The sequence below is a fragment of the Delphinus delphis genome, chromosome 3, assembly GCF_949987515.2.
Source record: "Delphinus delphis chromosome 3, mDelDel1.2, whole genome shotgun sequence".
Lineage (NCBI taxonomy): Eukaryota > Metazoa > Chordata > Mammalia > Artiodactyla > Delphinidae > Delphinus > Delphinus delphis.
The window spans coordinates 12,549,425-12,560,736 of record NC_082685.1 but is presented as its reverse complement, the minus strand read 5'-3'; the positions used below and the strand labels follow the sequence as shown (position 1 = coordinate 12,560,736).

The window sequence follows — 11,312 nt, the reverse complement described above, 5'->3', positions numbered from 1 at the left end:
TGGCGGGGACGAGGAAGCGCAGGCGCAATTCCATAGCTCTTGCCCCAGCGGAAGCCACGCCCCCAAGCCTTAAAGGGCCAGAAACAGCTCATACAGCGCCAGCCCTTCCGCACTTTCGGGGGGGCGGGGGCGCGCAGGCGCAGTGGAGGCACTCTGCGGTGTGGGTAGCGGTCGCGTATCAAGTTGCTCTCTGTCCCGGCAGAAGAAGCCAGGGCGCAGAGGGTCCAGGCTCCATTTTGCTACCCATTACATCAATTGGAAGAGAAAAGTTTGTGAGTTGGGCCCCCAAGTTTGGGGGGACCCGGGCTTGCGGCGTGGAGTGACAGAGGAGGCTCGTTGGAGGTGAGTGGACCTCCTGGATTGACTTGGGAGGGGCGGGTGGGATGCAACCAATCACATCTTTGTTGAGCCCTCACTCATTCTAGGGATTCCCCCCCTCAAAAAAAAAAAAAAAAAAACAAAAACACAGCGGACGTTTAAGATCTGCCCGTGTATCAGGCCTCCTGCTTAGATATTTACAGACATGATTTTTTTAGTCCTCCTTTCCCCCATTTTACTAATGAAGACACTGAGGCTTAGAGAAATTAAGTAATGTGCCCAAGTTTTCACAGCCTATAAGTGGAGGGATTCAAACCCAGATGGCTGACCCCAGAGCCAGGGCTTTTAAGCAATGCATATTGTATGTGCTCTGGTGTTGGGGAGGAGTGGGCCTGAGAAGCAGTTGGACTCTGGTTTTAATTTCCCGGCTGAGTCTTAGTTTACCCACCCTCACTGTGTGAGGCCAGGTATGCAGTCAGTGCCTATTTAATGAGTTGTCAATAATTATTGCCATCTCTCCCTGTTTGGCCTTTCCACCAGCTTCCCCATGGAGCCCACCCAGCCTGCAGAGGATCTCAGCCTGACCCAGCAGCCTTCTACCCCAGAATTTGGGGACCCCGAAGACCCCAGGGGTGAGGCCCCTGACGGCTCAGACACTGTGGTCCTCAGTCTCTTTCCCTGCACCCCGGAGCCTGGGAATCCTGAACCAGATTCTGGTACCTCCTCACCTCAAGGTAGGATACTTACCCTGGACTCCTGCTTCTGGGATACAAGAACGGTGGAATGTCAGGCCCAAGATGGGACTTCTGTCTTTGTGTCCTTGGATGTGTCTTCCATCTCCACCCTGTGAGGGGTTGCTTATTATTTTTTTAAATTGTGGTAAAATTCACGTAACATAAAAGTTACCATTTTAACCAAAATTGCTTACAATTCAGTGGCAGTAAGTACATTCATAATGGTGTATAACTTCCACCTCTATGTAGTCCTAGAACATTTCCATCACCCCCAGAGGAAAACCCCAGGCCCATTAGCAGTCACTCCCCATTCCCCTCCTCCAGCCCTTGGGAAGCAAAAATCTGCTTTCTGTTTCTATGGATTTGCCTGTTCCGGACATTTCATATAAATGGGTTCATACAACATGTGGCCCTTCCCGTTCTGGCTCCTTTCACTCAGCAAGATGTTTTCAAGGTCCATCCACATTGTATGGTGTGTCAGTGCTTCATCCCTTTTATAGCTGAATGACATTCCACGGTATGGCTGGACCACATTTAGTTTATTCATTTATGCATTGATGGACATTTGGGTTCTCCTTTTAGTGACTGAATAGTGCTGTTGTGAACATGCGTATACCAGTTTTTGTCTGAACACATGATTTCAACTCTTTGGGGTAGATACCTAGGAGTGGAATTGCTGGGTCAGATGATAATTCTGTTTGACTTATCAAGGACCCAAGGGTTTCTTTTGACTGGAATCCTTGAACATGTCTAACTCAGCTGCCCTGGGGCCTTCGTCCCTACCATTCCCTGTGTGAAATGCTCTTCCCACACCTCTCCCCAGGTTTCTTCAACTGGCCAAGCTCTCGTTTGGTGTTACCTCCTTGGAGTGACCCTCCCCGACCATTTTCTTTAAAAGGGACTCACCCTCTGCCCTCCCTTCTTTCCACCCCCTTCCACCTGCTTTTCATTTCTCCTGAACATGTATTTTAACTTAAGCTCTCATTCTATTTCTCCATTTCTGTCTGACTCCCCAACTTGTCCATGGGCCCCTTGAGGGCAGGGACTGTCTCGTTTGTGCAGAATCTTGCCAGGGGCGGAGGAGAAATCCACACCCTGGGTATCTGGGAGGATGGAGTGAGTGAACAGTGGAGCCACGCACTGTCTCTGGTAGTTCCAAGCCCCCAGGGTCTGGTCTGAAGCCCAAGACATACTGGGGAATGAGGGGAAACCGAGGCCCTTTCTCTCTCTCCCAGCAGGCAGCTCCCTAAAGCACTCCACGACCCTCACCAACCGGCAGCGGGGGAATGAGGTATCAGCCCTGCCGGCCACCTTGGACTGTGAGTGGGACCCCGGTCCCCACGGGGGAGAGAAGTAGTGGGCTGGCAGGGGCTAAGAGGAGCAACTTTGGACAAGGAATAAACTGGGGCATGGAGCTCAGATTGGACAGGTGAGGACTCTACCTCTCTCTGCCCCCCAGCCCTGTCCATCCACCAGCTCGCGGCCCAGGGGGAGCTGAGCCAACTGAAGGAGCATCTGAGGAAAGGTGTGTGCCCACGCTCGTGTGCCAGTGTGTCCGTGCCTGTGTGACCTCACATGCTGGTGGGTGCATGTGGCTGCTGACATGACCTGAGTCTCCACATGTGTACCTATGTCTGTACGTGTGTCTGAGCATGTCCGTGTGTGCATCCACATGTATGCTTCCCCGCCCCACATCTGACCCCAGCTGCCTGCCCTGCCCCCAATTCTGCAGCATTGGGGAGAGTGGGCAGGGGTGCATCCCAGTGGTACCACCCCCCTCCTGCCAGGAGACAACCTCATCAACAAGCCGGACGAGCGAGGCTTCACCCCCCTCATCTGGGCCTCCGCCTTTGGAGAGATCGAGACCGTCCGCTTCTTGCTTGAATGGGTGCGTCCCAGCCCAGCTGGGGGCTTCCTGGGGACTCGAGGGCGGGCCAGGGTCTCAGCTGAGTCTGCTGGTGCTGTGTCTGTAAGATGGAGCTAACATGGAGACCCCAAGATTGCAGGGGATGCACCCACTCCTCCTTTTGCCCCCCCTTCTGTCACTGTCCCCCTCTCTTCCCCCCAGGGTGCCGACCCCCACATCCTGGCCAAAGAGCGGGAGAGCGCCCTGTCACTGGCCAGCACAGGTGGCTACACAGACATTGTAGGGCTGCTGCTGGAGCGCGACGTGGACATCAACATCTATGACTGGGTAAGGTGCCACCCACTGGCCCTGGGCACCTCACAGGGTACCAGGCTGGCCCTGGGCGCTAAGAATGCAAGACAGACCCATCCCCAAGCCTCACAGAGCTCCCAGTTTTTTTTGGGGGGGCGGGGATAGCCGACACATAAACAGCTCAGGTATAGTGAATAACACTATGTTGGCAGATACACAGACAGCTAGCTGCAAGAGCCCAGAGGCTGCCTGTAGAGCCAAGGGAAGTCAGGATGGGCTTCCTGGAAGAAGGGGCATCTAAGCTGAGGCCCAAAGGAGAAGCTAGATGGGCCTAGTGACAAGCAGGAGGAACCATATTAAATTGGTGGGTGTGGGGTGTCACGAGAATCTGGAAAAGATAGTGTTGCTTGCCCCCTACCCCTGTCCCTGACAGAATGGAGGGACACCACTTCTGTATGCCGTGCGTGGGAACCATGTGAAGTGCGTGGAGGCCTTGCTGGGTGAGTAGGAGTAGAGGCTAGCCTGAGGGGCCCTAGAGCCCCACGTGGCTCTGCAGGAATCCTGAGGGCCAGGGAAGGGTCTGAGCTCTGCTTGAACAGCTCTTGGGATGGGTGGCTGCTGCCTGCTTTGCCCAGAGGATTGATGTGGGGACAGGAGGTAGCAGGAATAGCACAGGGATCTGGCCGACTGGGTTGAGAACCCACACCCTGCGTGCCTCAGAGACCCCGGAGGTGGAGATTCTATTGGCCACATTCATCAGAGAGGTCAGGCTCTTGTCTAAGACCACACAGCAACCAGCAGACCTGTGGCTGCACAGTGGGTAGTTACTGGACCTCCCGAGTCCCCGTGCCCCACCCGGGCTCCCGGTCCCCAGGCCCAGCCCTCTCTGCAGTGTCTGCTCTGCTTTGCAGCCCGAGGAGCTGATCTCACCACTGAGGCAGACTCTGGCTACACCCCAATGGACCTCGCCGTGGCCCTGGGATATAGGAAAGGTCAGCCCGAGGCACATGGGGCTAGTGACAGGGGCCATAATGGGGGGACATGTAGGCACTGAGAGGCCCAAAGGAGGCCCCCTGGCAGGGTGAGGATACCAGGAGGGCCACAGCTCACATGGCCATGGAGCCCAGCCCCCTCCACGGCGAGAGGTGGGTATGAGTAGGGGCTGTAGGCAGACCCCAGTTTGACTCCCCACTTCAGAAAATGGGGGGATCCTAACAGAACTGACCCCCTGGGGTCATGTGGGGGTGTGTGGGAAATATCCCACTCCTTCCTTGAAGGAGTTTTATTCCATTTGAGACAAGTAATTCCTCACAGTCCCTCTCATCTTTGCATAAAAGTTCCAATTGGACAATTTTATTTGGTAAGGAATATTTTTATAATTCTGAAAAGCCTCCAAAAATGCATCTTTACAAACTCAGGGGAAATAGAGGCTCCTAAGAGGGGGGCCTCTGTCTTCCCAGCTGTGCTCTGGCAAGGGCTTGGATTTCCCTGTGTATGAAATGGGTCCTCCATCCAGGTCCCAGGGCTGAGGCCCCTGTTCTTACCCTGAGGGGAAGGTACAGGTTGGCCTGTGCCTCTGCAGCCGCTGTTAAGTTCATGGCCCACCTTTTCCCTGTTCTGTTTCCAGTGCAACAGGTGATCGAGAACCACATCCTTAAACTCTTCCAGAGCAACCTGGTGCCCGCCACCCCTGAGTGAACGCCGTCTGCCAGGGACTCAGACACTCAGGGAACAAAATGGTCGACCCAGAGCTGGGGGAACCCAGAACTGGCTTCAAAGGCAGCTCCTGGACAGACGGTGGGAGGGGGCCCTTTCCAAGAGGAACCAATAAACCTTCTGTGCAGAACTTGAAGGACTTCACTGTGCTTCCCAGAGAACTTCCTGGAGGAGGCAGCCACCCAGTGGCCTCACACCTTCTTCTCCCCTAGCACCCGCAGGTGGTAGATGACCACTCGGCCAAAGAAATCAGTGGTGTCCTCAAATGTCACTTTCAGCCGGTCCACCTCAGCAGATGGCACAGGGAAAGTGTAAGCAGGGCAGTCAAGGGAAACAGATGCCTTATCTTTTCCCACCCACCAGCCCCAGCTCAAGTACTACAAATGTGCTGGGTGACCCAGCACACTGTGGGTCCCTCTGAAACTCTAACACAGAACAGATTATCATCAGCCCATTTCACAGGTGAAGCAATGGAGACCCAGAGGCCAGTTGCTTGAGGTCACATGCCAGGGCCCACAGCTTTCAGAGGCACAGACCACCCCACCCAGAGGCTGAGGCAGGATATCTGAAGCGAGTTGTTGTCCTCAGGATAAAAGTCCACAATCTTGCTAAGAGCCTCACTCCCCTGAGAACCTGCAGCAGAGAAAGGAGCAGTGAGGCCAGCATACCCCCTCTAATCCCCCATCTTCCAGGGCCTTCCAGTACCTTCGAGGCGGCCCTGGCGACTGGAAAAGCCCCCCTGGAACTGGATCTGCAGCTGGGAGACACAGATGCGCTGGGGAAACTCCAGTATTACCCACTGGGAGGGACCCTGGAAGCAGAGAAATAGAGGTCCATGATCACTCCAGACTCAGAGCCCAGCTGTGCCTCTCTCAGTCACAGAGTCCATGGTGGGTGGGGAGCACAGTGAACACGGGTTCCCTCCCTGGCCAACCTAACTGTCCAGCTGGGGTGCACCCAAATTCTCAGGATGCCCCAGACCCCTGATTCTGATTCACACTAGGGGTGGAGGATCCAGGGAGAGGGTGCCTCACCTGGTCCGAGTTCCAGCAGGTCTCCTCGTCCTGGTCGAACAGGTGCTTCTTTCCAAACTGCCGAGTGTTACGATTCAGCACCGAACTCACCCTAGAGGCAACCAGAATCGGCGTGTGGAGAGGTGCTGAGCCCTGCGGCGAGGGCCCGCCCACTACTGGGCCCACCCCTCCCTCGCCACCGGTTCCCCCATTTCTGTCCACTAGGGAGGGACTATCCCAGGCCAACGGCCCCGTCCGCTACTGCCCGCCGCCATTCACACCCCACCCCCGCCCGGGGCTCTCACCTGCTCACTGTCTCTGGACAAACCAAAGAGTGGGTCATCTCGGTTCCACAAAGCCTCGCAGGACTAAGAGCTGGGCTCAGTTCGGGTTCAAATCCGGCCGCCAAAGCGCGACCTTGTTCACGCTCAGAGTCTCAGAGTCTTCACGTCCTCACCTGTAGCACGGCACAAGAACAGTCACTGCCCCGTCACTCCAGTCCTAAATGTCGCCTTGACCACCCCCTTGCCAGAAAAATTTGGAGTTTCGGGGACACTGCCGATGACCCGAGGCCAAGCCTTTCACAGTGGGTCCAAGGAAGGGAAACGGGTTTCCTGTGGGTTTCGGGAGCAGTCGCTCCCTCTCGGTGCCTCAGTTTCTCTGCAAACAGCTTGGGAAACCAACATCAGTACCCGGAACCGCGTGAACACCGCGCAGGCGCAGAGTGCCTCAGGCGCGCCCAGTCCCCGCTCCCGGGGCGCGGTTTAGTTTGAGCCCCGCCCCCTCAGCGCCCGCCTCTTAAAAGGTCCTCGTCCAGTGATTGCCTATCCCTCGGAGCTGGAGGAAAAAGGCCGGCATTTAAAGCAATTGTATGTCCACTGTGTGCGGAGAGCTGTCCTTTGGTGCCCGCGGGTATAGAGCCCTAGTTTTGGTGTCCGAGAGCCTTCTTATAATGATGTCATCCTACCGGCAGAATGAACTCGGCCGAATTCATTCTCTGATTGCAGTTGCCGCCTGGGAACCCCTGCGTTTCACTGCCTCCCAGAGGCCAAAGGAAGAGTTGAGGAAGAGGCTACGATGGTGCGAGTACTGTACTGGAAGTCTTTATCAGCCTCGCGTGTCCCCACTGGGACACAGGAGGCCCGGTTTCCAAATCTGTCTTCTTAGTAAATGCTGCCTGGGACAGGCTTCTTGGAGGAGGGGTAATGTGAGGTGGGTTTTGAAGAATGAAGAGGAGTTTGCCAAACTGGATTATACAAAACCTCAGATACACGGCTAAAAGTTTGGTTCTCTGATTCACTAAACAACTACCACTCCCCACTGCCCAACCCTGTGCTGAGTGATTCTGAGGACGGTGAGAGGCCTCAGTTCCAGCCCCATATCTGAAGATCTCCCAATCTGGGGAAGACAGAACTAGACACATACACTCAGAGACCATGGGGCCAGGGCTGAGCCAGGGGGAGAGATAGGGCTAGGGAAGCAGGGGGTCTACCTGGAGGGAGGGCTTCCTGGGAGAGGGGATATTGTCCTGCACTTTAATGGGTGGGCAGGAATTCACCAGGGTGAGAAAAATTGGGGGGCGGGGGGGGGCAGACAGGGTGAACAACATAAGCAAAGGCCTAGTTGGATGAAAGACCGTGAATTTGAATAAAATATGTGGAGCCAGATCCTGCTGGGCCTAAAGCAGTCACGGAAGGTGTTTGAGAAAGGGCAGCACACCCATCCAATCTGCATGAATGGAGGGTTCTGAGACAGAGCAGCCACTGGCAGGAGGCTGCAGTTCCTGGCTTTAACTGAATGGTCTGGGATCCAGTCCCTTTCTTCAAGGGCTAGGGGAATGGTTCTCCTGGTATCCTACTAGTGTCTGCCCAAGTCCACACCAGGAGTGGAGGCTGGCTGGGAAACTGGGACACCAGCGGAAGGGCCGCCCCATCAGCCCCTGCCTGCCAGGACTTCCTGCATTCAGTCATGGCCTGGTGCCATCCAGACCTGGCTCTATTGGTCTCAGGGCCGGGGCTGGGGTGTCAAAAAACACCTCCCTAGCCCTAGAGGAATTTAGGAAGAGCATGGACCCTGGAGGGCCCAGATCCTGTTCTAATCCTGGTTGGGCCACTCACTCATTGGCTGTGTGATCCTGGACAAATATGTTGACCTCTCTGAGCCTCAGTTTCCTCATCTGTGAAATGGAGGGAAATCTATAGGACTGCTGGAGAATTCAGGGGGCTCTTCAGGCTGACACATAACAACAGTGGCTGACATTTGTTGAGAGCCTACCCTGTGTTTAACTTGAAGCCACGTTTGTCTCCATCCACAGGATCATTAAATCTGCTGTTCTGGTCTCTGTCACTCCCATTTTACAGCTGAGGATACGGCCACTCAGCCACTTGGCTGCCAAGGTTCCCCAGGGAGGATACGCATGGCCCCAGGGCCCCCCTTGCCACTCCTGGTCTTGGCATGGAGCCACCTTGCCCACTGGGATAAAGCCAGCTTGTACCCCCTTCCCGCCTCCTCACCCCACCGGTGCCTGGTCATGAAAGAGCCTCCTGTTTCTCCAGGGAATTAGCAACTCTAAGCTCCCAGCAGGGCAGCCAAAAGTGGTCCATTCATTTGCCTTAGTGAGAAGAGACTAGGCACTCCCTCCTCCCTCACCCCAGGGGATGGGGCAGAGGGAGGTCTAGAAGAGCCAGGAGCTGTAACTCTGGTTGGCTAAGGGAAACTGAAGCAAAGAAGTCATTTGGCTAAGGTCACCGAGGGGAACCGGGATACGAACCCCAGTCTGACTCTGGAGCTCTCTCCAGAGCTCACTCTCTCCACTGAGCTGAGCTCTGCATTTTTCAGGAGAGGACTTGGACGCTCAGAGAGGGTCAGGGATTTGCTGAAGTCACACAGCAAGTATGGGTCAGCAGGGACTCTCTCTGGGGAGGCAGCCACACTCATGGCAGAAAACAGGTCCCACTTCCCATGAGTTTGTCATCCCGGAGTAGGGCAGGGAAAAGCCCTCAGATTGCTTCAGGCCTCAGTTCCCCCTGGGGAATAAGTGTAATGGTTGCCCCAAGACTCCAGCCTGGAGGGTCTGTGGGGTGGGGGTGATGGAGTCCCCTGGGCTGGCAGCCCCTCTATGGGGCAGGTCCGGGTCTGATTTATCCACCGAGGCCTGCATGAGTACCACAGGGCCCAGCTCAGAGTAAACGGATGCTCACTTGTTTCCAACTGGACTTGTTGGTCCTGGCAGGGGGCAAGCCTGGGAGCCTGGGGAAGTGGAGATGACAATAGGCATGAGAGAGGTCAGCCAAGCATGAAGGGATTAAGCTGAGTTTACGTGAGAACACCTAGGGCCACGACTGGCCGACTGGCCGTGCTGAGCATTGAGTATGAGTGGCTGTGCTGTGAGCATGGCCCCGGGGGGACTGTCTCCCTGTTGGTAACTTGGTATCAAGTGATCATGGTTGGGTGCTGGCTGTCTGTAGGTAATGCCACGGCTGTAAACATAGTAGGGTGTAAACGACATGGGGCAAATGTGGGCTGTTTGTGGCTGCCAGGAAGGCTAAGTTCCGATGGGTGTGCACAGCAATGGGTGTGTTTGAGTGTGAAGGGACTAGGTGCAGCTGGGCTCACAGCTGTGAGTTTGGTTGTGCAGCAGACATGACTTATGTATGGCCAGTGTGACTTATATGTGGCCTGGCTGGGTATGGTTGTATATGAGCTGCCTGTACTGTCACTGTGTCTCTGGCATCTGGCTTTGTATCAGTGGTTATTGGTAACATTGTATGTGACAGGAGTGAATATGGTTGCATGTGCCCTGTCAGTACGTCACCCTGGGTGTGTGAAAAGCACTTCGGGGGACACTGTCCACCCCTGATGCCCAGATGTCCTGGAGGGTCTTGCCTCCTTGCTCCGGTTCTGGCTCACAAGTCCCCTCCCCTGCTCCCTCCCCGCACTCGCAGCAGCCCCTGGCCCAGGCCCCAGTGTAGAGAAGACAGAGAGAGCACTCAAGGCTGGAGGAGGGGGGTGGTTGGCCCATTCCCAGTGCCGGCCTATAAATAGCTCTTTGAGCCCGGCAGATTCCCAGGCAAGGTTGCCTCATTCAAGCCCCCAGCAACAGCCTGCTCCCGGGCTCCAGGCCAGCCCCTCTAAGCTCAGCCCTGGCACCAGCCAGGGGAGCCAGGGGGTGGGGGAGTGAAAGGGTGGGGGGAGTCAGGATGGGGATCAACTTGGTTCTGAAGCCACAAACCTGGACTCCCACTTGGCCCCTACCCATACTCTGCAACCTCAAGTGCATGTCCTACCTCCCCGAGCCTCAGTTTTCCCATCTGGAAAATGGGCAGCAGTACAATAGCAGCCCCCAGCTTGTGTGTTTACTTCCCATTTCATTCTCCCAGCAACCCTGTAAGGTGGTTACTCTTAATTGTCCCTGTTTTCAACAGGGAAACTGAGGCACAGAAAGACGAAATGACTGGCCCAGAGTTACACCACTGTTAGGAGTTGCAGAGAGGGTTTTGGTTTTTTGGGGTTTTTTGTTTGTTTGTTTTTGCCATGCCGCACGGCTTGCAGGATCTCAGTTCCCCAACCAGGGATTGAATCCTGGCCACAGCAGTGAAAGTGCCGAATCCTCATCACTAGACCCCCAGGGAACTCCCCAGAGAGGGGTTTTGAACTGTGGACTTGTGAGGCCAAGCTGCAGCTCCCACACACGTCACCCAGATCCCTGTCTCCACCGCCTGTCACCTGCAGACACTTATATCAGTGTGATCCCCGACTTCCATCCCTCCTCTGTGATGAGAAGTTGGACAGTGAGCATAGTTCCCCACTGTGTCACTTTGACCCCTAGGGCCACCACTAGCCCACCCCCAGAACAGCAGTCTGACACTTACAGACCTTCCAGGGCAACCTTGCTCCCCTGGGGTCTTCGTCCTTCACTCATTCTCACCCCTTTTCTGGTAATCTTGCCGAAATCATCTAGTTCCCTGTTTGTCTGTCCCCCCACCAGACTGAAACCCACCCTCAGAGATGCACACACACACATACACACAGATGCAGGACACTGGTGGAGTGAACAGACCCTCCAACTACCACAGCCCATTCTCAGTGCTGAGAAACTAAGACCCTGGGAAGGAAGGCCAGCTGGGTAGAGGGCTGATTTTTTAAAGTATCTGTTCTCCTTCATTTCCATTTTTCATTGTGGTAAAATACACGGAACATAAAATCTACCATTTGAAAGTGTACAATTAGTGGCATTAACTATACTCACATTATTGTGCAGCCATCACCACTATCTAGCTCTAGAACATTTCCATCACCCTAAAAGGAAACCCTGTACCCATTTGCAATCACTCCCTGTTCCCCCTCCCCCAAGCCCCTGGTAATCACTAATTT

At 55.0% G+C, this 11,312-nt stretch overlaps 2 protein-coding genes across 4 annotated transcripts; one reads left to right on the top strand and one right to left on the bottom strand.

Moving 5' to 3' along the window:
- Positions 1-149: 149 nt before the first annotated feature.
- On the top strand, positions 150-5,056 carry RFXANK (regulatory factor X associated ankyrin containing protein). Of its 3 annotated transcripts, none has more exons than XM_060007988.1 (9): positions 150-342; positions 859-1,052; positions 2,291-2,371; positions 2,512-2,577; positions 2,840-2,940; positions 3,121-3,246; positions 3,644-3,710; positions 4,122-4,202; positions 4,838-5,056. In XM_060007988.1, exons 2-9 carry the CDS (start codon positions 866-868, stop codon positions 4,906-4,908), a joined length of 780 nt encoding a protein of 259 aa, XP_059863971.1. In that variant the 5' UTR covers positions 150-342; positions 859-865; the 3' UTR covers positions 4,909-5,056. The 3 variants fall into 3 exon arrangements, with proteins under 3 accessions (XP_059863971.1, XP_059863970.1, XP_059863972.1); XM_060007987.1 differs by having other exon boundaries at positions 2,288-2,371; XM_060007989.1 differs by lacking the exon at positions 4,122-4,202 and having other exon boundaries at positions 2,288-2,371.
- NR2C2AP (nuclear receptor 2C2 associated protein) lies at positions 5,045-6,648 on the bottom strand. Its single transcript, XM_060007990.1, has 5 exons — positions 6,245-6,648; positions 5,961-6,051; positions 5,632-5,737; positions 5,492-5,559; positions 5,045-5,237 (listed from the first exon to the last, which is right to left on the bottom strand). The coding sequence occupies exons 1-5, from the start codon at positions 6,280-6,282 to the stop codon at positions 5,118-5,120; spliced, it is 423 nt and encodes a 140-aa protein (XP_059863973.1). The 5' UTR covers positions 6,283-6,648; the 3' UTR covers positions 5,045-5,117.
- Between the last annotated feature and the right edge of the window lie 4,664 nt (positions 6,649-11,312).